General features: G+C 38.2%; 1 protein-coding gene across 1 annotated transcript in view; it reads right to left on the bottom strand.

The window, feature by feature from the left end:
• The window catches only part of LOC121437110 (X-linked interleukin-1 receptor accessory protein-like 2), a 573,807-nt gene that overhangs the window by 482,287 nt on the left and 65,591 nt on the right, over positions 1–25,929 (bottom strand). The window contains exon 4 of the mRNA XM_041636947.1: positions 17,682–17,835. Within this exon, the coding sequence (XP_041492881.1) occupies positions 17,682–17,835 (154 nt within the window). The remainder of the gene's footprint in view (positions 1–17,681; positions 17,836–25,929) is intronic.

Raw genomic sequence — 25,929 nt, 5'->3', positions numbered from 1 at the left:
GTGCAGGTCTGGCCAAAATGTTGTATAAGATGTGCACCATTTCAGCTAACCAAGTTGGAACTGTCTTGTGCAGCTGGTACCCAAAGCAGGTCTTGTAGTAGCGCTATCAGTATCATGACGTCATATCAACCAGGTGGAGTTGTTGTTATGGGGCCCCATCTTCTTCCTGGAAACTTCAAATGTCACTTCAGGAAAAACTCATTGTTCATTATGAAAAACTTAAACATTAATCATATAGACATATATAGACATATATATATATTCAATGAAAGACATGATAGATATATTCAATGAAAAGTATGATAGATATGAAGAAAAGCAAAGATGTTTTCTAAACTCATATTTCTTTCTGTCCCATATCATGGCTCTTGACATGAGACAGAAACTCCAGAAACTCTGGTTTTTTCTCTTACTAACAGGCTTGGAATTGGAGAGGGACTGAGCCAGAGTCCAACTTCAAAACCAGCTTTATAAATTTAGAAATATGGTTTAATATTACTTACACAACCCATTCAGTTGTCTTGATATTTCCTATTGGGCGGGTATTTTTCCATCTGTCAGCATCCAAACATCCAGGGTCCCTTGAATTTCTCAAAGATGAGTGTTTTCCTGTGGAGATAAGAACAGAACCCTGCCCCCATTCTATATGTTTTTCTTACCACCTGTATGAATATCATCGTTGTGGATGAGTTGTCATTTCTCCTTTCCAAGAGGTTTCTCCTCTTCAAATCGAAACTTTATTAATTTTGATGGTATCCACAATTTTTCTTCTCCTGTGGAAACAAGAGCAAAACCCCTTCCCCAACGTAGCACATCTCCTGGCTTCCACTGAGAGGTCAGCACATCTTTGAAATAAATCGGTTGATTTAGTTCAGCAGACTTTTCCATTATCCAATGTCTTTCTGCTGCTGTCGTTCCTTTCTCATTAGCGTTAAGAAAATTCAAGGTTAATAAAGCATTATGTAATCTATTTCTGGGGGTATTTTCAGTCCCTTTCTGTTTGTTCAGCATATCCTTTATAGTACGATTTGATCTTTCTATAACTGCCTGACCTGTAGGATTATTTGGTATACCTGTAATGTGTTTTATATTATAATAATCAAAAAAGCGTTTCATTTTCTTAGATACAAATGCTGGACCATTATCTGTCTTTATTTGCTCAGGTATACCCATGATGGCCATAACTTCCAATAAATGTGTGATTACTGAATCAGGCTTTTCTGAGCTCAGGGCAGTAGCCCATTGAAAACCTGAATATGTGTCTATGGTGTGGTGTACATATTTTAATTTGCCAAATTCTGCAAAGTGGAACACATCCATCTGCCAGATTTCATTCCTTTTAGTGCCCTTTGGATTAGCCCCTGCAGGCAGTGGCGTTTGGTTATAGAAAGAGTAAGTAGGGCATTTCTTTACAATCTCCTTAGCTTGTTGCCATGTAATTGAAAACTCTTTCTTCAAACCTTTGCTATTAACATGATGTTTTTTATGAAATTCAGAGGCTTGTAGCACACTACCAATCAATAATTGATCAATTTCTGCATTACCTTGTGCTAGAGGACCTGGCAGACCCGTATGGGATCGGATGTGTGTTATGTACATAGGGCAAAGCCTGTTCCTGATCAAATCTTGAACCTGGGGGAACAATGAGGTTAGTTCAGTATCATCAGGTATAAATTCAGCAGTTTCAATATGTAAAATAACTCTTTCTGCGTATTGTGAATCTGTAACTATATTAATAGGTTCTTTAAAATCCCTTAGCACCATAAGAATGGCATATAATTCCGCCTTCTGGACAGAATTATACGGACTTTGTTCCACCTTATCCAAGTCTTCTGATTTGTAACCTGCCTTCCCTGATTTATTGGCATCAGTATAGAATGTACGGGCTCCAGTTATTGGAGCATCACGGACAATTCGAGGAAGAATCCAAGAGGTTCTCTTTATGAAGTTAAGCCTCTTGCTTTTTGGATAGTTGTTATTAATGTCTCCCAAAAAATTAGCACAAGCTCTTTGCCATGGTTCATTATCTTCCCATAATTTCTTTAGTTCATCAGCAGTGAAAGGCACTATAATTTCTGCTGGGTCTATGCCTGCTAGTTGACAGAGTCTCAGCTTGCCTTTTATAATTAACTCAGAGACTTTTTCCACATAAGTTTTCAGTTTCTTACTTGGTTTATGTGGTAAAAAGATCCATTCCAAAATAATATCATCTCTCTGCATTAAAATTCCTGTAGGAGAAATTTTTGATGGTAGTATGACGAGAATACAACCGAGCTCTGGATTCACCCTGTCCACATGTGCCTGTTGTAATTTTTCCTCAATCATTGTCAGTTCCTTTTCTGCTTCAGCTGTTAATTCTCTGGGACTGTTTAAATCCTTATCACCATCCAAGGTTTTGTTCAAATGAATTATTAGATCAGGTGTTATTCCAATAGCTGGTCGTAGACTGGAAATGTCTCCTAACAGTCTTTGAAGTCATTAAGAGTCCGTAGGCGATCTCTCCTAATTTGTGCTTTTTGTGTCTTAATTTTTTGCAAACCTATTTTATAACCTAAATAATTAACAGAATCTCCCTTCTGAATCTTTTCAGGAGCTATTTGCAATCCCCATTTAGGTAAAAGTATCTTTATTTCTTCAAACAGTCTGTTCAAGGTATCCATGTTTGAATCGGATAACAAGATGTCGTCCATGTAATGGTATACTATAGATTTGGGAAATTTCTTGCGTATTATTTGCAATGGTTGGTTCACAAAATATTGGCACAGGGAGGGGCTATTTAACATACCCTGGGGGAGAACGGTCCAGTGGTACCTCCTCGAAGGTTGAGAATTGTTGTAAGTAGGCACTGTGAAGGCAAATTTTTCTCTATCTTCTTTTTGCAAAGGTATAGTGAAAAAACAATCCTTTAAATCAATAACTATGAGAGGCCATCCTTTTGGTAATAAAGAGGGCAAAGGAATTCCAGATTGCAGAGGGCCCATAGGTTGAATAACCTTGTTGATGGCCCTGAGATCTGTCACCATTCTCCATTTACCTGATTTTTTCTTAACCACAAATACAGGCGAATTCCAAGGGCTGGTAGATTCTTCTATATGTCCAGCATCTAATTGTTCTTGTACCAGCTGTTCTAAAGCCTGTAACTTTTCCTCAGCTAAAGGCCATTGCTTTGTCCATATTGGTTTCTCAGTCAACCATTTTAGAGGCAAGGCTGTTGGTATCTCTGAAGGGACATCAATTGCTTGTTCTTGTACAGCCCAAATGGCCGGTTTTCTCCGTTTGTAATATCTTTTAATATTATTCTCAGAAATATAGGCTCTAGATTTAGCAGGAATGTTAATTTCAGTATTCCATTGTTGTAATAGGTCACGACCCCATAAATTCATTGCGATATTGGCTACATATGGCTTTAATTTTCCTATTTGTCCCTCTGGCCCTATACATTCAACCCATCTCGTGCTCTGCCTTACTCGAGATAGGGTTCCAATTCCCAGGAGCTGAACATTTACATTCTGAAGAGGCCAACACGGATGCCAAGATTCTGGGGTAATGATACTTACATCAGCACCTGTGTCCAGCAGGCCAGTAATAAAAATGCCATTTACACACACTCTCAGTTTAGGTCTTTGATCATTTATAGAAGTTTGCCAAAACACACGTAACTTATCTTTCTGATCATTATTGTTTGTAACAGTAGGCATGGGGCTTCCTAATTGTCCTGATGAGGCACGTTCTCTGCAGAAACTGGATATGACTTAACCATGTTTGCCATGGGGGCCTGTGAGGCCCCCCTCTCACGTTTCCCGGCTGTATCAGGTTGCCTTGTCTATCTCTTGTAGACCTGCATTCATTCGTCCAATGTCTGCCCTTTCCACATCTTCTACATAAACCTGAAGGCTGAGTCCTCCTATTTCTGTTATTTCTAGAAGATGCATTATTATTATTATTTCTGAAAGATGCATTATTATTATTATTATTATTTCTGAAAATCCGTTGTCTACAATTCCTTTTAATATGACCCATTTTTCCACAATTAAAACATTTGGTATTCTGGTGTCTCCTTTTACCATTGGAAATTGCTTCTTCTACCCATGCTTCAGTGCCATAATCAAATGTATCAACATTGAGTGTATGCAAGACCCATTCTTCCAACGGCGCTGATCTGAGCTTTAAAGGACCCAAAATCCTTTTGCATTCCACATTTGCATTTTCATAAGCCAAAGACTCAATCATTATACGTCTTGCTTCTGGGTCAGATATTCCTATTTGTACAGCCTTAGTTAATCTTTGTAAAAAGTCACTAAAGGGTTCTCTCTGACCCTGTTTAACTCTGACAAATGATTCCATTCTCTGTCCTGGGTCTTGTACCCTGTCCCAAGCCCTTAAGGCTGCTGTAGTACACATGGAGAGTGTGTTTTCATCCAAATTAGCTTGTTCCTGAGGATCAGAAAAGAGCCCTTCACCTAGAATTTGATCTAGGGAAATGTCAATTCCCTTTGCTTTTTCCTGCTGTTCTAAGAGTCTAGCCTCTTGCCTGAATAAGCATTTCCATTTCAATTGCGGTCCACTCTCAAGTACTGCAGAGCTCAGCTGGAGCCAGTCTGAGGGGGTTGCTCTGCTTGTCGTGGCCCAAGATCTTAGCATCTCTTTAACAAAAGAGGCTTGCATCCCAAAAGTCATGACAGCCTGTTTTATTTCCTTGAGATCATTCATACGCACAGGCTCCCATGTATCCTCCTTGATGACCCTAGGGTTTTTGGAACCAATCACCTTCTCTGTTGTTATTACTGGAAAGGCAGGTAGAGCTGTAGGTAGAGCTTTGTAGAAATTGTCCCGAAGAGACTTACCCACAGATGTAGTTAAAATTTGCCTTTCTACCCTTTGCTCTTCCTCATCAGAATTTAGAAATTCCTCAATCTTTTCAATTCTATTCACCATTGCCTTCTGCAATGTCTGAATCTCCTGTCCAGAATTATGTTCCAAAGTCTTCATTGAGGATTCTAAAGTATGAAGTTTGTCCGTTAGAGATAACATCTCATCTTTGGACATAATTTTTATGGCATAAACCGTGCCTTCTTGTATTGACAATCTTTCCGTCAATCTGTCATAAGCTTTAGACAAAATCCGATTGTCACATTCAGCAGTTTTGATTCTCTCAGTTAATGTTTCGTTTCCTACAGAAAGGGACTGAATCTTATGGTCCAGATCAGCTGTTCCCTCTTCCATAGTAATGAATTTCTCCTTAACATCAGCCTGAAGAACTTCAACCTGATTCTTGAGAAGATTGTTATCAGCCTGGAGAACTTCAAACTGATTCTCGAAAAGATTGTTATCAGTCTGGAGAACTTCAACCTGATTCTTGAGAAGATTGTTATCAGCCTGGAGAACTTCAAACTGATTCTTGAGAAGATTGTTATCAGCCTGGAGAACTTAAAACTGATTCTTGAGAAGATTGTTGTCATTCTCAATTGTTTTTAAGCGTTCAATCTCTACCTTAAGAATCCTGGATTCGTCTCGTAAGGACTTTATCATATTTCTATTATCAAACCATTTGGTGCCAATGAAAACTACGAATCCCAGAAGGATCCATATATGTGGGGTGATAGACACCTCTTGTAAAATCTCCCACATGGTACAATTAAAAAAAATCATTAAATTCTTGAACAGTAATGTGTTCAGACATTTTATTTATAAAAGAAAATTTTTTTTAACCTGCAATGATCGGTTCCTGCCAGTGGTGGTCTCTGTGTTTTTGGAGCCTGTCCTAGAACTAGCTCTTGTAGACCAGGCTGGCCTTGAACTCACAGAGATCTGCCTGTCTCTGCCTCCCAAGTGCTGGGATTGAAGGCGTGCACTACCAAGGCCTGGCAGGCCTCAAACTCACAGAGATCTGCCTGCCTCTGCTTCCCAAGTGCTGGGATTAAAGGCGTGCTCTACCACTGCCTGGCCGGCCTCAAACTTGTGATCCTCCTGCCTCTGCCTCCTTCAGCAAATCCTACCGGCGTGGGCCACCACAACCGGCCAAGTCACTTTGTAACAGACCAAATCTGACGCTGTGGCAGCTTTTGTTGCAAAACCGCAAGTACTTGAGCTTCTGCTAATTCAGGCAGTGGGGTTCCGCTGCAAAACTTAGCCAAGGCAGGCAGAATGGGCCTGTGTCTCCGAGTGTGTCTCGGACTCGGCACTGGGGCCGGAGTCATGAACTGAAAAACAGCACCCAGGAGGGTGCTGTGTTAGCTAGAGGGCTACCCGCTTGAGTCGGGGGCAAAATAGCCCGACGTTGGACGCCAAAATGTAGCGGCGTAAACGAATGCAGACAGAGAGTAAAAATATATATATAGCTTTAATGTAGAAATAGACTTACAGAACCACCGTTCCCGCGGAGTCCAGGAAAGCAGAAGCGAGAAGCTTGGAGCTTGCTCGCCAAATTTATAGGCAGACATTAGCCTGAGGCGAACACGCCCCTTAAGGGGCGGGACTTATCCCTACAAGTGTATGCGGCTATAATTCTAAGTATAAATTAGTTAGTTTTAAAAAGAAGCCTTAAATAATGAGGTAGTACAAACTTATATCTTCTTCCTGCAGAGTGTACAAAAATGGTACTGCCTATCTCTCAAATATCTTTCTTAGGCCTTCCCACAAGTTAGGCCTAATAGACTCCTTAGTATAATTAGGTATACCTAAATATTCCCAATGTAGTATCAGGTATCATAGAGTCTTGGTAGAGTAGAGATCCTGAGAAAATTTCCCTTAACTTGAGTTAAACTAAGAAAAATTAAGAAGGAAATGTGTGCAAATCAAAGAAGACAAAGGAAGGCAAACCTTCCGGATTCAGATAGACATACTTATTATTAGCAGTGCCTATTCCCAGGTGTAATAGCTCTGGGTTAGGAAGCAGGCCACTGATGTCCAAAAGCTGGATCCATTTTACATGTGAGGCAACCTCACAACACTTTATGGTATGTGCTTCCTGATTGGCTAATGACAGGATTTAGTCCTTCTTGTGTTTAAGGTCCTTCCGTCATCATGTCTAGCTCTAACAATACCTCTCAATATCTTCTAACCTAGTGTCATGACCTAACTTAGTCACTAAACCTGGGGATATGAGACTCACAATCTTAGGAATCAGAAATCAGTCTTCAGATTCCATTTCAATGCCACCTTAGCTGTGTGTCCTAGAAAAGAGATACTTACTGACTCTTGATATTTTCATTTAAAAAAAAAAGAAAAAGAAAGCCGATTTTACCAACATTTTGTGAGTCTGTCACTGAACGAGATGAAAAAATGGAATAACAGTTATCATTTATTATGAACCAGTTATGCACCAGGATTTATGACACTTTCACTGTATACATTTAGGGAGATGCCCTCTTCCTGGTAGGGAATACAAAGGGTTTGGCAGCAAAAGCTACTAGTTCAGGCAAGTGTTCAGCAAGGATTTAGCATCCTAGTAGCCATAAGAGAGTGGCAGGAACCATATAACAGCCCCTTCCTGTAGGCTTTTATTCAATAACTAGCATATGCCACAGCACATTTTCACAGCTTGATTTTTTTATTACAATGTAAAAGACCTATGATGCTGATAGAATTCCAAAGAAAGCACTGAGTCACTTGTCTTAAAATGTGAAGCTAAAAATAAGTCCCATTTTACTTGCTGTGTGGCATTAGGTAGGCTGCAGAACCTCTACAGTATGAGTTTTCTTTATATAGTTGGGGGCTATGCTGTTTAGAGGATGGCAAAGACTAGAAATGATGTTTTTATGGTAACTAATAAGTCCCAGCTTTCGCATGAACTAAGCTATATATCTCTAGCTCTAAAGATTCAAATGTCAGCTAAATACAGAGAGTTACCACACATATCAGCAAAATGCAGGTCCAAACATCATGCTTGATATTTAGCAATTTGATGAGCTTTGGAAAAATCACGACGAATGGCTTTCTCGCACTGTCATGATTCAAGCAGAGACCTGTAACATAGAGCCCGGGAGCTGCAGTTTGCATTGATCTCCTATAGCAATCATCAGTTGTCCTACACAATTTAGTACTTCATTGTAGCCTGCCCTATACACCATGCAGACAACTCCAAAATTTATATCTCTAGTCCACATTTTCCCCTGGATGCCAGACTCATATATCTAACTGTCTACTCCATGCTCTCTACAAAGTATCTAGTAGATACCTCAAACAAAACATGCATAATGCAGAATTCCTGAAATTCTCTACAAAATCTGCTTTCTCCCAGTCTTTCTCACTGCAGCACAATCTACTATTGTCCATCCTATTACTAAACTAAGAAAAAGAAATCATGAATCATCAGAAGAAAGTGTAGCCTTTTTAAACTTGTAAAATTTTTTCAATTTGTAATTTTTTTATATATTCCTATGCCGTTAGTTCAAACCCCTATCAATACATGCCATTACTCAGAAATAGTTCACTTGCTTTTCTCCTTGATGGCTTTTTCAGAATTCAGGATCCAAGTACATAACAAGGAAATAGTTCCCCAAATACAGTCTGCTATTTTCCTTTTGTAACGGGTTACTGGGAATGGAAACTCAAATCCTGGGCATGTAAGGCAAGCACTATACCAATGATCTATGCAAGCCCAAGACTATAGCACCGATTCCTAGAACCTATGTAAGAAAAAACAAAGCTTGGCATATGGGGCAGTCACTTGTAATCCCAACACTCAGGGCCAGAAACAAGGGAATCCCAGGGCAAATTGGCTGTCTAGACTCACTGAGATGGGAGATCTCCAGGTTCATGGGGAAAGCATGCCTGGAGAAATGAAGCAGTGATTGAGAAAGACAATTGTGAGGCTCCACATGAACACATGTAAACAAGTATGCAAACATACATGTACACTATAGACACATATACACAAAGAATATTAAATGCACAACATTAAACAATAAATATCTATCCACTTATTCTAAATTTTCTTTTCCCTTTGTACTTTATGTAGTTAGTAGTCAGGAGCTACGTTCAATAGAATAATAAAATAATTTTATTCATATAATATATAAGTATAAAAATAGCAACAAATGTTTCACTTTAGTAGAAATGTATCTATGTAGCTAAAATATGATTTTGAATGCCTTTTTGGAAATAGGGTCTCATATCATATATCCCAAGCTATCCTTAAACTTGCTATGTAGCTAAAGATGCTCCCAAGTGCTGGGATTATAAACTCATGTCACCATGCCTGATTTATACAGTATAGAACATTAAACTCAGGACACTGGGCATGCTAGGCAAATAGTCTACCAAATGAACTATATTCTTAGCTCAGCAAAATACCTTTTTATTAGGAAAAAGCAGAAAAGTATTTCTTTCTCATACAATTACTATGGCGGGGTTGATGCTGAGTCTATGACATCTTAATCATTACAAATGGGCAAATCATTCAGGATACTGTTCCAGACACATGTGAACATATTAGTACTCCTGTCTCTTGCCACAAGAGAGTCAGAACTATCACAGAATATAGATAAGTTCTGATGTTAAAGAGCCAAACAAACTAAATGACTATTATATTTCAGATACACAAGTAGATGCCCAAGATAGGTAAGAAGATCCAAGTGGTGTGGCCCAGAAAGGAATCTACTTTCTTTCCTTACCGACCTCTGCCCATACAGCTCATCATTTAGCTGCTCCCCCAGATCCCCACCAGAACATGGTGCCAAATCAAAGAGACACTTCAGATACAAAGTACTCTTGATACAAAGAAATGATTTGTAGATTCAAACTGATGGATTATCTTCCTATTTGACAGCCAAAAGAGGACATGTAACTGCCTTTATAAACCACTAGGGATGAATCATAATGACAGATGGAATTGCTAGATAGGAAAGGGCCAGTCTCCTCAGCACGCTTGTCCTCGAAACTAATTTCCACCTCAGCTTTCTTTCAGCAGCCTGTGCTCTTGGCTCGCACATCATTAAAATGTCCTTGCTGGCTGCAAAACCTCATTTCTATGGGCAACAATATTTTCTGACCATCTTAATTGACGAATTATTTCACATGATTGCATCTCCTTGGATGAAATAATTCGTCTCTAAACACTTCCTTATGAAGCACTTTGCTTGAGTTTTGCTGAGCTCCCAGTTAACTTGTCTTCAAAATGCATCCGCTGTAAATGCAGCCCTCCAATAATAATGACCATTTGTATTAGACAATTGGTTGGACTCCTCTCCTGTGGTAAAATTGTTACAAAGTCACCTTTTCAAGCTTTCCGGGAATGATAACGATGATAACGATAATAGTAATTTTAAGAATATCACTGCAAGTTACCTGTTAATTCTCAAACACAATTGTCTGTCTTTCTCATATTATTTTTTCATAATAACATGGCAAAAATATTAGAATTTTCAATAAAAGATAAAACCCTGAGTTTCCACAAAGTAAATTAATTCTTTCAAATTGACACAACTATTATTAGATTCTGTGTTTGGATCATAGTTTTCTGGTTCTGTAACAAGGACTATGGAGCCAATCAAGGTATACACACACACACACACACACACACACACACACACACACGCGTCTGTGTATGTGTGTGTGTGTATCCATCTTTTATTACAGGCAAATCCTTTGCTTTATAAAGTTACCTCTGTGTGCATGTGTTTAAAAGTATTTCCTCTAGATATTTTGCTCACCAAATGGATTTTTCTTTCTCCTTAGAAGAGCATCCATTCTCGTCACTTCAGAGCACATTATCATGAGCTCTGATCATCGAGCAAGTAGAACGGGCTGAGGCTTTGTGAAGACCACAGCCACCTGCAGTTTTAGTGCAAAGCCATCAGTTAGTTACTATGGAAAACTGAGAAATTTTTTCTCTGAATTTCATTTGCTATGTCTATAAATTAAAAGCAACATAGCATGCCTTACATGTTCTTTTTTATGGTGAGTTCATGTACAAAAGCAAATAGCAAAAAAAAAAAGCACATGGCCATCCGTATAGATCCATAATTATATGCTGAATCTAAGTGTTATGGCGAATCTCTAGAGAGCAGCAAATTTTGGAGTATTTGAAAGTAATTGCAAAGAGAAATCTAAACAAAGGAGAACTCTATGGTAATTATAAATTATCATCAGATAGAGCCAAGAAGATTTGCCCTTAGGAGAAAGAAACAGGTGACTATAAGACAAGTCTGTGGAGGCCTCACAAATTACAGAAGTACAAAGAGCATAGAGAGCATGGAGCAGGCAAAAAGGGAGGGAGGCAAATCATTAGTGACATTTACTTAACATGGTTATATTCAGGAGCTCTCTAGGTGGCATACAAGAGCGTGCAAATGTGGAATGAAATGCTAACTCCACTGCTTATGGGGGATAATGCCATAGACAAGTAGCTTACACTCTCTTAACTCCTCATTTCCATTGTTAAACTAGCGAAAAAATCTCAGCAATGCTGAAAGCTTGTGAGTTCTGAATATGTGTGAGGTATAATGTCTGACCCCATAAATGGGAGTCCACTGAGTAACTCCTCCACTCTACCAGATCTAGTTCATGGCCAGTGTCCTTCCATACAAAACCCCAGCTCTCTGTTTTACAGGGGGGGGGTCACTTGATACACCATTTTCTGCTTGCTCAAGCTAATGCTTTTAATTTAGGCAAAACACGGTAAATGAAATTCATAAATAAACCCAGTGGACTTAAGAAAATTGATTTCTGTGGCTATCACAGTCTACATACTGTCACGGCCACCCTCATCCCACAAGGATGACACGACCACCGGAGCTCTTCTCACTGCAGTTTTATTCCAGGACTTTTTACACTTCTCTCTCTCTTCCTCTCTCTCTCTCTCTCTTCCCCTCTCTCTTTTCTCTCTCCTCTCTCTCCTCCTCTCTCCTTTCTCTTAAGTAGGCATGGGCTGCCAACCCTGAACTGCCAGGTAGGCACTGCCCATAGGTCCATGCATATGCAGGCAGCTGATAATCATTGCGTGATTATAGCATAGGTCAGACTTTAGCCATCTCAGGAGTTGATTATACATCTCCATCAGGTGATTCCATGCAGCTCGCTACAACATACCTTAGACTGAAAATGCAAACCCCTTCTTAAACACCCTCCTCTACCTCTTACCTGATGTCAGAGCAGCCAGCCAGGAGAATCATCGCAAACCCCTGGTCTAGATAGAAGACTGCCAGTAGAACTGAACTGTCGAGGATTAGGTACTTTTGCCAGATCCTGCCGTTGTGTTCCCTAACGCGTTCACCCCACCTCTAATCTGTGATCCTGCATAGCTGCTTGTGAAATCAGCCCATAGGAATGAATATGCTCATAGCATCTTGTTTTAGAGAGAAGCAAGCCTGCCTTTCTGCTGATGGGATAGTTCACAGTGTTCCTTTATCTCCCTGCAGGGCATAGAAACATTACATAAACATTTCCTTAGGACAGAAACTGGTGATCTCTTTGACCCTGGTCGTCAACATCAGGGTTAACAGTTTCATGTCATAGGTTAGAACACAGTGAAGGAAATATGGAAAGAACAGAGGGATACAATAAGAATGATGAAGAAGAAAAGGGGTAAATCACTCTTGAACCTGATACCTGAAGCCCCGCCTTTCTATAACTCTAATCAGGCTATTTTTTTTCCTAGTCCCTCAAGATCAGCAATATGGTTGACCTTGTTTCTAAAGGGAACAAGCAACCACCTGCAGACAAGGAATTGTGACACTCTGAAAAAGGCTCCCATAGGTCTAAGGCGTTGCCAGAATTTCCCACTATTAGTCATGCCTGTAAGTTACAGAATTGAAATATCCATTAACATGCAAATACGCTGGTTGAGAAGATTGTTGGTTTTTATCAGTCACAAACTGCTAAGTTCACTCTGGTACTAGAGTAGTGGCAACACAAAGCAAGAATGGGCTAGACATGAGACAGAACATCAGAACACTTTTACAAGCACATAAGTCAGTGCAACACCATCCAGGATGTGCTGTGAGTCAGCAAAGGCTAGCATTACTCAGAATGGGAGAGGGAGGTTTAAGAGGAAAGGCAAGGGAGTTGGTACAAGCCAGTCTGGGTCCTAAGATTTCTGTACCCACGCCTGTGCAAAAGAACCATCAGCTATGAAATGCACAGTCAGTCCTGTGAAAGTTCCTTTAATGCAGCCAAGAACTATTGACTGCTGGGGTCTTTCCTCATTAAATCACTGAAAAGGTACAAATGAGATCCATTTTTGTGTGATAAGCAGGACACACACATTCAGATCATGTCAATTGGCTGCTCAGACAGAACGTGAAGGGGAGAGAACAAATGCCAATGATTTGTTTCTGCAGGTGCTTCTCATCACACTGCTTCAGGGTAACCTAAGGTCGATATTTTATCCCTGGGGCTTTTCATTCATCTCTAACAGTCGAGACCAAGATGCTTCATCATCTAAAATGCCCTTTTCTATAAGGTGATCACTTTGTTAATATTCCTCCTGTACATGTTTAAAGTGGGCCCCTTCACTGTCCAGTTGGATTAACCAGTCTATTGGATGCCATGAGTGGAGTAGTTACAGAACACTATTCTCAGCTTGCCTATTGCATTCTCTCCAACATTCTCTAAAATTTAAAAGCTGCCCCCCCATCCACTATTAGAGATGGAAATAAATTCTGAACTGGCCAGATAATGGCTTGCTTAAAAGTCATACTGAGCATGCCAGATATGGTGGAACACTCCATTGATCTTAGCACTCTGGAGGAAGAGATAGGTGAATCTCTGTGAGATTAACGCCAGCATAATCCACATAGTAAGTCCCATGCCACTTGGGGCTACGTAAGTGAGACTATTTCTAAAACAAAATGAAACAAAATAAAGTCCTACTGGACAACATTGCTTAAGGCAAGATCACAAATGAACAATTACTAAATGCAATTTTGCCCACAGCCATGATTTATGTGCTCCATAGAGTACATTTCCACATAAAAATACAGACTTCTAGGATTTCTTGAAAATAACTTCAAACAATTTAGCATAGTGGACCCTACTCTCATTTGCCAGCAGTGAGAAATGGCGGGATGTTACAATTTGCTACTCCCTATGGCCTGGGACAGTCTATGTCTGAATCCTAGAAACATTTGACAATTGATTGGAAGGCTAATGATTGTTTGGGTTCAGCCATCCAACTACTTTTCCTTGTATTGATTATTTGCATATTCACCAGAGAACCGCTTAATAGGGTTTGTTTCCTAAATGGCTAAAGCTCATTTCTAAACTGCACAAAAGCATTTGTTTATGAATGATTCACCAGCCGAAGAAGTCTGTTCATGCTAGATTTCGCCTTTTGTTCATTTACAGAAGTTTCAGTAATTTATGTCTCTCTGAAACCTCCTTAGGGCAGACCTCTTCTCACCCCAGGGACCTTATTCCATTATCTCGCTCATCTTCTCTCAATCCTTCCCTGTGTCTTCCATTATCACCTGATCTGCATTTTCACCTTCTAGGAACCAAATATCCTGCCTCCTCTGATTACTTCAACTAGTCCTCTTCACAAATTCAAGGTGAGAATAAAGGGGGAAAATGCTACAAAATAGCAAACAGCCACCTAAAATAGGCCTTGGGAAATAAAACTATTAGCTGTAGGCATATTGAGCAAATGACCTAAACTTGCAATTATGTATATTTTCTGTTCTGTCTTATTACTTATTCATATGGACATTCAAAGGAAATAAAAATAAATTTACAATAATGTTCTATAAGTACAATATGATTTATATAATAAATGTGTTGCAAGGAGATGGATGCATTTAAGACAAATCCAATTTTCATACAATAAGAAAGCTATTTGAGCAAATATTATTGAAAATGTTTCATATAGGAAATCATTTCATTATCAAAGGTTAACTTTCTAACTTACCATTTTTTAATAGTTGGACCTTTTTAAAACTTGATATACTTAAATTAACCAGCACTTAACATTTGTTTTATTGAATACACTTTTCTTAGATTCATAAATTTTAAAAGAACATTTGGGAAACAACCTTTTAAAATTGATAATTTTATAAAACACATATGCTTGTAACACACTATTTTACCTTAATCTACATGATTTTATAATGAACAAATACTGTTATTTCCATATTAAAATTGCTCCCCCATGTTTTTATGCTACTAGATTCTAAACAAGTATGATTAGTATTTAATGTGATGCCAGCCTTGGATTTTGACGATGAGAATTAAATCATTGTAATTGCTCTGATAATGCTAAAATGCACAAGGCACCTAATACTACAAAAAAGAAACAATTTTCATATAGCAACTCAAGCTTTTCCATGTAGCAGCCATCTTTGTTTCTACATCAAAAATAGCATTTAAACTCTTTAAGTAAATATGAATATTTCTATCTTCTCATATGACTGATTATCACTGATTGACAGTGATTTTTTTTTCCTGGCTCTCAGCTCATTTTTGATGTGTTGTACATAGTTAGTAAATTTGAAGTGAATGCATAACTGCTTTCATTGATTGAGGCTGCTGTGTCCATATACTCCCTTACCTTGTTTCCCTTGGTAACCAACCACCTGAGTAGTCAATGAAAGGAAATGATTTGGGAACTGTGAGAATGTATTTGTACGATGTATGTACAAGGAAATCAAATCTATTTTGACCTTTTTTTTTGTAAACCACCATTCTCTCTTCCTATGTTTTTTTAAAGCATTCCTGCTCCTTGAAAAGCATAAAAGAGAATTGCCTCAAAAAAAAGGTAAATTGTGCAAGTGATGTATGAAATGAAAATCTTGTAGAAGAGTCTGGGAAGATTCTTGTGGAAGAGGGTGAAAGATTCTCATATTACCCTTGCTGGGTCCTTCCACTTGACTCTGAGACATACTAACTTTTGAGAACCTCTGCATGATAACCAATGAAATATTAAACCCATAGTTCAATTATTGATAAATTTGGCACTTGTAAATTAAAGTGATATGAATGACCCAAATAAGCAACCCTAGCTTTGTTTCTCCAGGATCTGGAATGAAACTAAAGGCACAAATTGTTCTCACCAAAATCCATTAGATGAGACTGTAAAGAAGGCTTGGTGCTTGGTTTATTATAGTTCAGCTTAGAACCAAGCCAAATACTAAAATGTCATAAAGCTTAACAAATGATTACCAAACACAAGAGTTAGTATGAATCTGATAAGAATCTGTGGTTATGGTCAAAGTGACCATGCCTTGTGCATGGTCAGGTCACTTATTAATGATAGGCCTGCAATTGAATCTTCTGCCATGAATGTGTCATGGAAGTTTGCTTCACATTGAAGAACTCAGAAACTAATCAAAAGCAGATCTTTGCTACTTAGGATTAGTCTAAAACAGTAGTTACTTTAAAAACCCATACAGAGAAAGAACATACATTGCTATTTCAAAGAATTACTTGAGTTTTTACAGAAGGTGTTCTGCAAATTGAATATGAGAAATAAAATTTTCATTACTTAAGATAGAATATGAACTAGTGGATTGAAACTTGGGGATCAAAAATTTACCTGAACATAGGAGTTATATGTCTGAATGCAGAGATTATCAAGACATCTGATTTTAATACTATTCATAAAAGATCAGGCAAAGATAAACAAAAGTAGTTGATTAAAAAATACCATTAGCAAGTATATGTCTTAATTAGTCAAGTGGATGATACCAACATTAGGTAACTTAAGAGGTAATGATTAATTACATTACTCTTAAGTCAATTAGTGAAAATTCTGAATGCCAAGTCCTTAATGCTACAAAATCCAAAACTTATTGAGTACCAAGATGATGCTACAAAAAGTTCACATCTCACATCATATAATAGATCACAAGAAAGTACTATCTAAAATTACTGACATGTTATCTATATTTAAATTGATATAAAATAAACATATTTATTTAAGATTCCAGTAATATTTACATAAAACATATTAATATAATACAAATACATTTTATATTTATACCCACATCTCATCTCCAAGCTGTTTCATCATTTATATCCAAGTTTTCCAAAAATTAAAAATAATCAGGACTATGAGTCACTTCTGGTCCTAAGAATTTTAGGTAAGGACCATCTAAGAGGTAAATAAACCAAGATTTGCAGATGAATAAAGAAAATTAAGTTTTGTCACACCATCTCTTGGCATGTGAGAAATATCATAATAGTTTTAGATTCCATCCTATGCTGCTGAAAATTAATTACTAAAATATTTGTCAGGTAAGAGTATTCTGAGTTTGTCTCTTGTACTCCCATGAATTCTTACTTATTCTCACTTCTACTTGGAGTTTCTTTATCTAAGAATCCTAACTTATAATGAATTGTGTGTAAATGCAATTCAACAGATTTCATTACAAAATACCAACAGAACCTCAAGTTAAAGACAGCCTTCAGCTAGATGGGGATTCTACCCATGAGGCAATATCTCAAAATCATTCCAGCATATCTCCTCAGAGTTATACACTGGCAATCAATGGCAGGTTGAAGAATTAAGGATGTTTCATAACAGCAGAGAACACACAGGCAGCCAAAGAGCCCTTGACCTCCAATCGCATGTTCCAATATCTCTTTAATTCAGTGCAACTTATTAAAAGTGATGTTTCCAACAGCTTGATCTGCTGCCAATTCTAAATTCACAGAAAGTTGTCTTGTCTCATTAAATATAACTCTTCCCTATCAAACCAAATCATAATTAACTTGCATTTGTCACACTTTGGTAGAGCAGCTCCTACCTGTAACTTTCAGTTCTGTTGTTCGTCTTACAAGTTTTCCTTCATATTTAAGTTCACATGTGTAATTTCCTCCATCTTCTTCTTGAACTTCCTGAATGAGAAGAGCATTTCCCTTCTGTATTATGATGCTTCTCCACATTTTTGGCTTGCATTCCTGCAGGTAAAATATTTGTAAGTAAGTGAGAAATGAATATTCGCACTGCTAAGTCTTAGAATTGGCACGGTAAAATTACATTGTTCCACATAGTCTTTCAAATGTGTAACTAAGAAGTTTAAATAATGTCCAAGCAAGTATTGTGTCCAGTTCAAATATCATTAGTTACAACATCAAGAGCCAATTTACAAACCCAATTCCAAAAGCAAAAGAACTTCAGAGGTTCTAAGCAAAAAAAAAAAAAAAAAAGAAAGAAAACTGTATAAGCTCCCAAAATACAAGAGTCACATAGAGTAATATTAAGAGCTGCTAAACATTACTTTAATGTCTTGCTATTTTTTAAACTGATATGGGTGTTTCCTAAAAGTCTTAAGGGACTATGGTTCATTTGGCCATATACCATACTTGATGGGAATATGAAGTATCACTTAACATTTATAACAGGCTCTTACATTAGTAGTGATGTTTATAAGTATTTCATTAAATATTTTCTGTTGTAAAACTAAAATGAAAAAAAGAAAAAAAACAAAAATGAAAACACGCATAAACCTTAATATTTATATCTCCAAACCTTCTTCCTTGTGGTCAAAAGTTGTAGGAGAGAATCTAAAAAAACTAGAACTCATTATTTCCTCAGAAATTAAAGGAAATGTAGGTATACTTTGTAATAGTAACATCACAGAGAAATCAACAGATTTTTTTTTAGAAATAAAAGGAAATGAAGCCATACTTTCCAATAGTAACAGCATAGAGAAATCAATGACCTATTGGGTGAAATCATTGATACATTATGAGAGAAGAAAATTTTATTTTGAAACAAATTGTCATTTTCTTCAGATCCGGAGGTGGGGGAGTCTTGCTAATACTTCGGACTTTCCAAGAAAATAAGGCACAATACTTTCCCATGAAGGACAAACACGTGGCAACCAAGTATAGAAGACTTTTCAGGCAAGAAGCTTTGGTTTGGGATTTTCCTAAACGACTTTTATATATTGTTCCAGTTCTCTCTGCTGCCAACTGGAAATTTTCAACCAAATTGTTAGTCAGACATTGTAGAAAGCAAGAAGGGAAGCACAGTGGCCAGCTATAAAGCAATACTGAACAGTTTAGATAAAATTACTTTGTCTTCTACATTCTGACTCTGTCAGTTGAGACAACAATAAAATTGATTACCAAGCAGATTATGTGGACAATAGTCGAAAGTACTTTCTCATTTCACTCACTGTGGTTTATGTAACTAACATCTGCATCCACTCTTCCTAACCCCTACATTCCGTATACATATTTCAGGCACTCACAAAACGTTGGAATCAGTGTTGATTTTCAGTCCCCAGCTGTGAGTGCCTGTAAGTGTTTATAAATTATTTGCAAGAGCAAGTACCCATTTATTACTTTTTCACTATAACTTTTTCTTCCTGTTAGCAGGAGACTTGGCAACAAAGCATAAAAATTGGCACTTAAGTTCATAGGTATAATATTCAAGAGATATGTCCAGTATAGCTATCCAAACACATTTTCAGAGAGGAAATAAAAGTAATACAACGGAGGACCTCTAGATATAAGACTGTTTTACTCCCTGGAGTCTTTCTGAAGAACAGTTAAGAGTCTGTCTGAAATTATATTACATACCATGTCTGGCAAGTTTTATCACCTATATGAGATTTGCTTCTGAGCTAAACCTTGGGATATAAGGTTTCTGGGAAAATGAAGAAACGTCTAAACAGAGAAGAAAAAAACCAGCCCAGCTGCCACTAACGTCATACAACAATAATCCACAATTATGTTCGCATTGCTTCCAACACTGATAGCCTCAGATTTCTAAAGAATCATTCTGAAGGTCATTAAACAAAAATATGGTCCCTCTGGGCATTTTGAGAGGAAAGCAAAATGAAAGCTGAGATGCTTTGCCCTCACATAGAGGTGGTGGGGGCAGGCAAAAGCCCATACACTTATTTTATTCAAAGATAAATGGCCTCATTTTCTAATGTCATTTTGGGGAAAATCCATATGTAATTAGTTATAACGACTTTTACATTCACTGACCACAGATTCCCGCCCCCCTCCATGCAGGAAGTAAAAGCTAAAATATGTAGAGGACTTAAAAATAGTTCCTGATGAATAGGCTAGAATCTCTGCATGTCCTTTGAGATAAATCTAGACAGTCGTGTGTACTTTCTAACTTGTCATTTAGATATATAAATGACTCCTTGTATCCAGCGGAAGTATGTTTCTCTGTTTGTAAAGCCAAGGCTTGTGAGAATGTTTTCAGATCATCTTCATTCCTATGCAGACCATGTGGTAAAGATGAAAAAGAAAACTAGGCTTGGGTGAAGATAACTCTAAGTGGAAATTCATGGTTTACCAACTTCTTAAGTCTCAATTTTGCATTTCCTATTATGGGGATAATATTAAGTACCATCTGATTTGCCATGACACAAAGGCCAGGTTTGTTTGCTTGTCATTTGTTGTTGGTTTGTCTTGGATTTTTTGAGTTTTGGGTTTTTTTTGTTTTTTTTTTTTTTGGTGATTGTTGTTGCTGTTTTCTTTTCAAGAGGCAGGGTTTTATTCATCGCATTCTTAAGCAGCAGTACCATGTATAGTTGTCATCTGGTGCAGAGAATATTTTCCATTTTGAAACCTTCCCAATCCTGGGTCGTATCTCTCTAGAGCCACTTGTCCTGTTAAATAAGCCTTGTAGCTACTGGACTAATCAGATAACACTAAATCCTTACTCGTTGGCTAACTACCACCAGTAAAACAATACTTCAGCTGCCTGAATATGCACAGCTCCGAAGAGGGCATTCTAACAGTAATCTTACAGGTGGATGGAGGAATTGTATTTACTCATTTATTTATTTACTTATTTTCATTTAGGTTTTTCGAGATAGGGTTTCTCTGTAGCTTTGGAGCCTGTCCCGGAACTAGTCCTTGTAGACCAGGCTGGCCTCAAACTCACAAAGATCCACCTGCCTCTGCCTCACGAGTGCTGGGATTAAAGGTGTGCACTACCACCGCCCAGCTGAGGAACTGTATTTTGATCGAAGGAGCCTGTATTAAGTATCTTTACCATTACCCCCCACGGATGACTCTCTGTCTGTTCCCAGCTATCTACTATTCAAACAATTATTTTTGCATCATATAGAATTGCAGATGTTTTCTAGGCTTTGGCTCCACTTATTTGAAGTATTTCTTCTCTAAGATACTGGCTGCTAAGTTTAATGATGTCATTACATCAATTCTGCCCCCTACTTGCCTAGTGGACATATCATATTGCCACATTTCACTGTCTCATACCTGATTTATTGTTACGGACCACTGAGTGAAAAATATTCAAGTGCACAAATCACAGAACAATAGGTATTCTTCTAAGAACAGTTAGTAAAACCACCAAAAAACAGCTCAAATACATAAAAACTCTGAATATTCACCTGGTTTACATTCCCTCCAATATATTGGCCCTAGTTCTATTGAAATAAACCGCATCAATTTGAAGACTTTAGTAAGGGTCAGCTTTATAGAAGTTGTCCAGCTCTAGTTCTTTTTCATCCAGCTTTATTTTCTAGCTGGCTACCCCTTCGTGGAGCAGGTTTTCATAAGACATCCTTGCATGACAAATGCCAGTCTATAAACCCCAGTTTCTTTCCCTTTCGCCCTCCTTTGGATACAGATAACTCATGCAAGCAGTTGCTAGATTGGGAGAGCTGAATGCACAAAAGACACATTTATTCATGTAGTCTTTTTAAATAACCTGTTGGCTGACTCATTTAGATCTTGGAGTTTTTCTCCCCTGTACCCATAATCTACTTAAGAGATATCATCTTCATACCCATGGAAGGTTTTTTAATCCATTTGTTATGGTCGTCATGGTTCATTTACTGCCATTTGGTACACACAATTCATTCCTCATGGCCAGAAGATCATGAGGGTTGATTTAAATATTTCACCTGATTCTGAGGATTAATCACCAAGCAGCTGTGTGGATGAAGGCCCGTTAGTGACTTCTGACCCTCAAATCACTTATATCTGCGTAGATAACACCCACCCCCTTAGGACGACTTCTTTCCTTTCTCCTGCACTGTGTACTGTCCCTTGAGGCATCTATTCATCAGTTTCATGGTCTTCAGGAAACCCATGTTTTCTATAATATGAAGACAGGATAGGTGGCTAAGACTACAAGTATGAATTGGGAATGGACCTCAACCTCATCAGTCCTACCTCTACCCTAAACCAAAAACCGAGAATATCTCACTCCAAGGAGTCTTTCCCCTCCCGAATTTTAATCTTCCAATCATATCTTCAACCTTACTGTTGATAATAATAGCCCATAGTCAAAAAGAATAAAGTTTTGTACCTGAACACTTGAATAAGAAATACCAGTTTTGTGCTTCTGAGCAGTTAGTTGCTGCCCCTATTTTTAAAAATTGGGAGCAATAATATGTATTGAGATGACAAAGATTAAGTGGGGCAATGCATATAAATGTCCTGTATTATAACATATTGTAAGTTAAAATTGTGTAATAAATCCCAACTCTCATTCTATGACTGTTAACTCAGTAGTCTTTTTTCAGATTGGTTATTAACCAATTATAGAGAATTAATATAACTAGCATTTCTAGAGGACTCTAGAAACAGCATTTTAAGTGGTTATCATTCTAGAGCTGGGGCCATCTTTTACAGTCTGTCATCAAAAGGGGTTTAAAGTCATCACTATCATTCTTACAAAAAAAAAAAACACCTAAACAAACTGAAGCTCAGCAGTTCTCAGAATCTTCAGACAGTTGATGTCATGGAGGAAACATCCACCACAAGTACTGCAATGACACAGAATCGTAGCTCTTAGGAACAGGAACTGGAATAACTGTTTAAACACTATAACTCCCACTAGCCTTTGAATTGTAGGAGGAAAAATAAAGACAATAGGTATGTGTGATGGTATCTACCTAGAAACAAGGCTCACTAAATCGCTGAGACCCAATAATAAAAGGACAGAATGTAGAATGCTTCCCCTACCATGTACCATACTGGCAAAGTGATAAGGCTCCTTTATAATATTTCAGAATTATGGGGCCAGTCAGATGGCTCATCATGTAAAGGTAATTGCCACCAAGCCTGTTGATCTAAGTTCAATCCTAAGGACCCATATGGTTGAACCAGAGAATATTCACATGTTATCCACTGGTCTCCACACATGTGCTATAGTAAGTTTGTGAACCAACACACACAAATAAATAAACATAATTTTAAAACAACTTAAGGGGGTGCTTTCTTTGCGACCTGCCCTCCAGCACGGAGGCCTGATCTCTCGGCGCCAGGAGAGACAGCATTGGGGTGAGTTTCTGGCCTGGGGCGCCAGCCTTGGAAGGGGAGCTCAGAGGTTCCTTGGCCCCCTATCCTTCTTGGGCTCCCTGCAGGGCCTCCACTCCCTGCATACCTCCTCTTTCTTCCTAGCCCACCCAGCTCCCATCCAGAACCCTCCCCACTTCGGCCCCACTGTCCTCTTTCTGCAAATAACATCACCCAGCCCAGCCTGTCTGGGCACTGGGTCCGAATCCTTGGGGCACTCAAGTGGGCGGGACTCCCTTTGTTTATATGGCCTGCCTGCACCAAGCAGGGTAGGCGCTTTGTTCGCGACCTGCCCACCAGCACGGAGGCCTGATCTCTCGGCATCAGGAGAGACAGCATTGGGGGTAGGCACTTTGTTTGCTAGCTGCCCAACCAGCACGGAGACCTGATCTCTTGGCCCCAGGAGAGCCAACATTGGGGAGAGCCAGCGTTGGGTAGGCAAGGAGACCTGATCTGATAAAAGAAGATTCATAAGGGAGCATTTGGAAGAAGAGATGGGCAGACGCAAAGGCAAGAATTCGCCCAACAAGCTTAAAAGCAACATGAAGCCACCAGAAACCAGCGACCTCACAACGGGAGGACATGAACACCTTAATCAAGAAGAAGTAGAAAAGATTGACTTCATGAAAGTGATTGATGCCCTTAAACAGCATGTAAAAAACACCCTTATAGAAATGGATGAGAAATATAACAGAAAGTTTGAAGAATTGAATAAATCAGTGAATGATACCCTAGAAAACCAAGGAAAAACAATCAAACAGATAACGGAAACAGTTCAAGACGTGAAAACTGAACTGGAGGCAAAGAAGAAAACACAAACAGAGGGCCGGCTGGACATGGAAAATTTAAGTGAACAAACAGAGAACACAAAAACAAGCATAACCAACAGAATACAAGAGTTAGAAGAAAGAATCTCAGATTCTGAAGATACCATAGAGAAAATAAACACACTGATCAAAGAAAACAGCAAGTCCAACAAACTCTCATCACAAAATATTCAGGAAATATGGGACACAATAAAAAGACCAAACCTAAGAATAATAGGAGTAGAAGAAGGAGAAGAAGTGCAGCTCAATGGTCCAGAAAATATATTTAATAAAATTATAGAAGAAAACTTTCCCAACCTAAAGAAAGATATACCTATGAAGGTTCAAGAAGCATACAGAACACCAAATAGGCTGGATCAAAAAAAAAAAAACAAACAAACATCCCCTCGCCATATAATTATCAAAACACAAAGCATACAGAATAAGGAAAGAATATTAAGAGCTGCAAAGGAAAAAGGCCAAATTACTTATAAAGGTAAACCTATCAGACTTACACCTGACTTCTCCATGGAAACCATGAAAGCCAGAAGGTCCTGGATAGATGTACTTCAGAAATTAAGAGACCATGGATGCAAGCCCAGATTACTATACCCAGCCAAGCTTTCGTTCACTATAAATGGAGAAAATAAAATTTTCCAGGATAAAAACAAATTTAAACAATACGCAGCCACAAATGCAGCCTTACAGAAAGTAATAGAAGAAAAATCACTAACCAAGGAGTCCAACAATGACCACAATAACTCAGAAATCTAGAGACCAGTCACAAACACAAATCAAAGAAGGGAAACACAAAAACTCTACTACAAAAAAAAAATGACCGGCGTTAACAACCACTGGTCATTAATATCACTTAATGTCAATGGACTTAACTCACCTATTAAAAGGCACAGGCTAAGAGATTGGATACGAAAACAGGATCCAACATTCTGCTGGTTACAAGAAACACACCTCAACCACAAAGACAGGCACCTACTCAGAGTAAAGGGCTGGGAAAGGCTTATCAAGCAAATGGACCTAAGAAACAAGCAGGTGTGGCCATACTAATCTCTAATAAAGTAGACTTCAAACTTAAATCAATCAGAAGAGATGGAGAGGAGCATTTTATACTCATAACAGGAACAGTTCATCAGGATGAAGTCTCAATCCTGAACATCTATGCCCCTAATATAAAAGCACCCACGTACATAAAAGAAACATTGCTAAAACTCAAGGTAGCCATCAAACCGCACACACTAATAGTAGGAGACTTCAACACTCCTCTCTCACCAATGGACAGGTCAATCAGACAGAAACCTAACAGAGAAATAAGAGAATTAATGGAGGAAATGAATCAAATGGACTTAACAGACATCTATAGAACTTTCCAACCAAATAGGAAAGAATATACCTTCTTCTCTGCTGCTCATGGAACCTTCTCAAAAATCGACCACATAGTCGGTAACAAAGCAAACATCCACAGTTACAAAAAAATATTAGTAACCACCTGTGTCTTATCAGATCACCATGGATTAAAGTTAAAATTCAACAACAATGCTACCCCAGGAAAGCCTACAAACTCATGGAAACTGAACAGTCAACTTCTGAACCATACCTGGATTAAAAAAGAAATTAAGAAAGAAATTAAAGTCTTCCTAGAATTCAAAGAAAATAAAGAAACAACATACTTAAACTTATGGGACACTATAAAAGCAGTCCTAAGAGGAAAGTTCATAGCACTAAGTGCCCACTTAAAGAAAACAGAGAAAGCTCACATTGGAGACTTAACAGCCCACCTGAAAGCTCTAGAAAAAAAAAAAGAAGCAGACTCACCTAGGAGGAGTAGAAGACTGGAAATAATCAAACTGAGGGCTGAAATCAACAAAATAGAAACACAGAAAACAATACAAAGAATCAATGAAACAAAAAGCTGGTTCCTGGAGAAAAT

Source organism: Microtus oregoni, unplaced genomic scaffold, assembly GCF_018167655.1.
Source record: "Microtus oregoni isolate MIOR12 unplaced genomic scaffold, Mior012 000050F_ref0000143, whole genome shotgun sequence".
Lineage (NCBI taxonomy): Eukaryota > Metazoa > Chordata > Mammalia > Rodentia > Cricetidae > Microtus > Microtus oregoni.
This window is presented reverse-complemented; position numbering and strand designations above follow the sequence as displayed.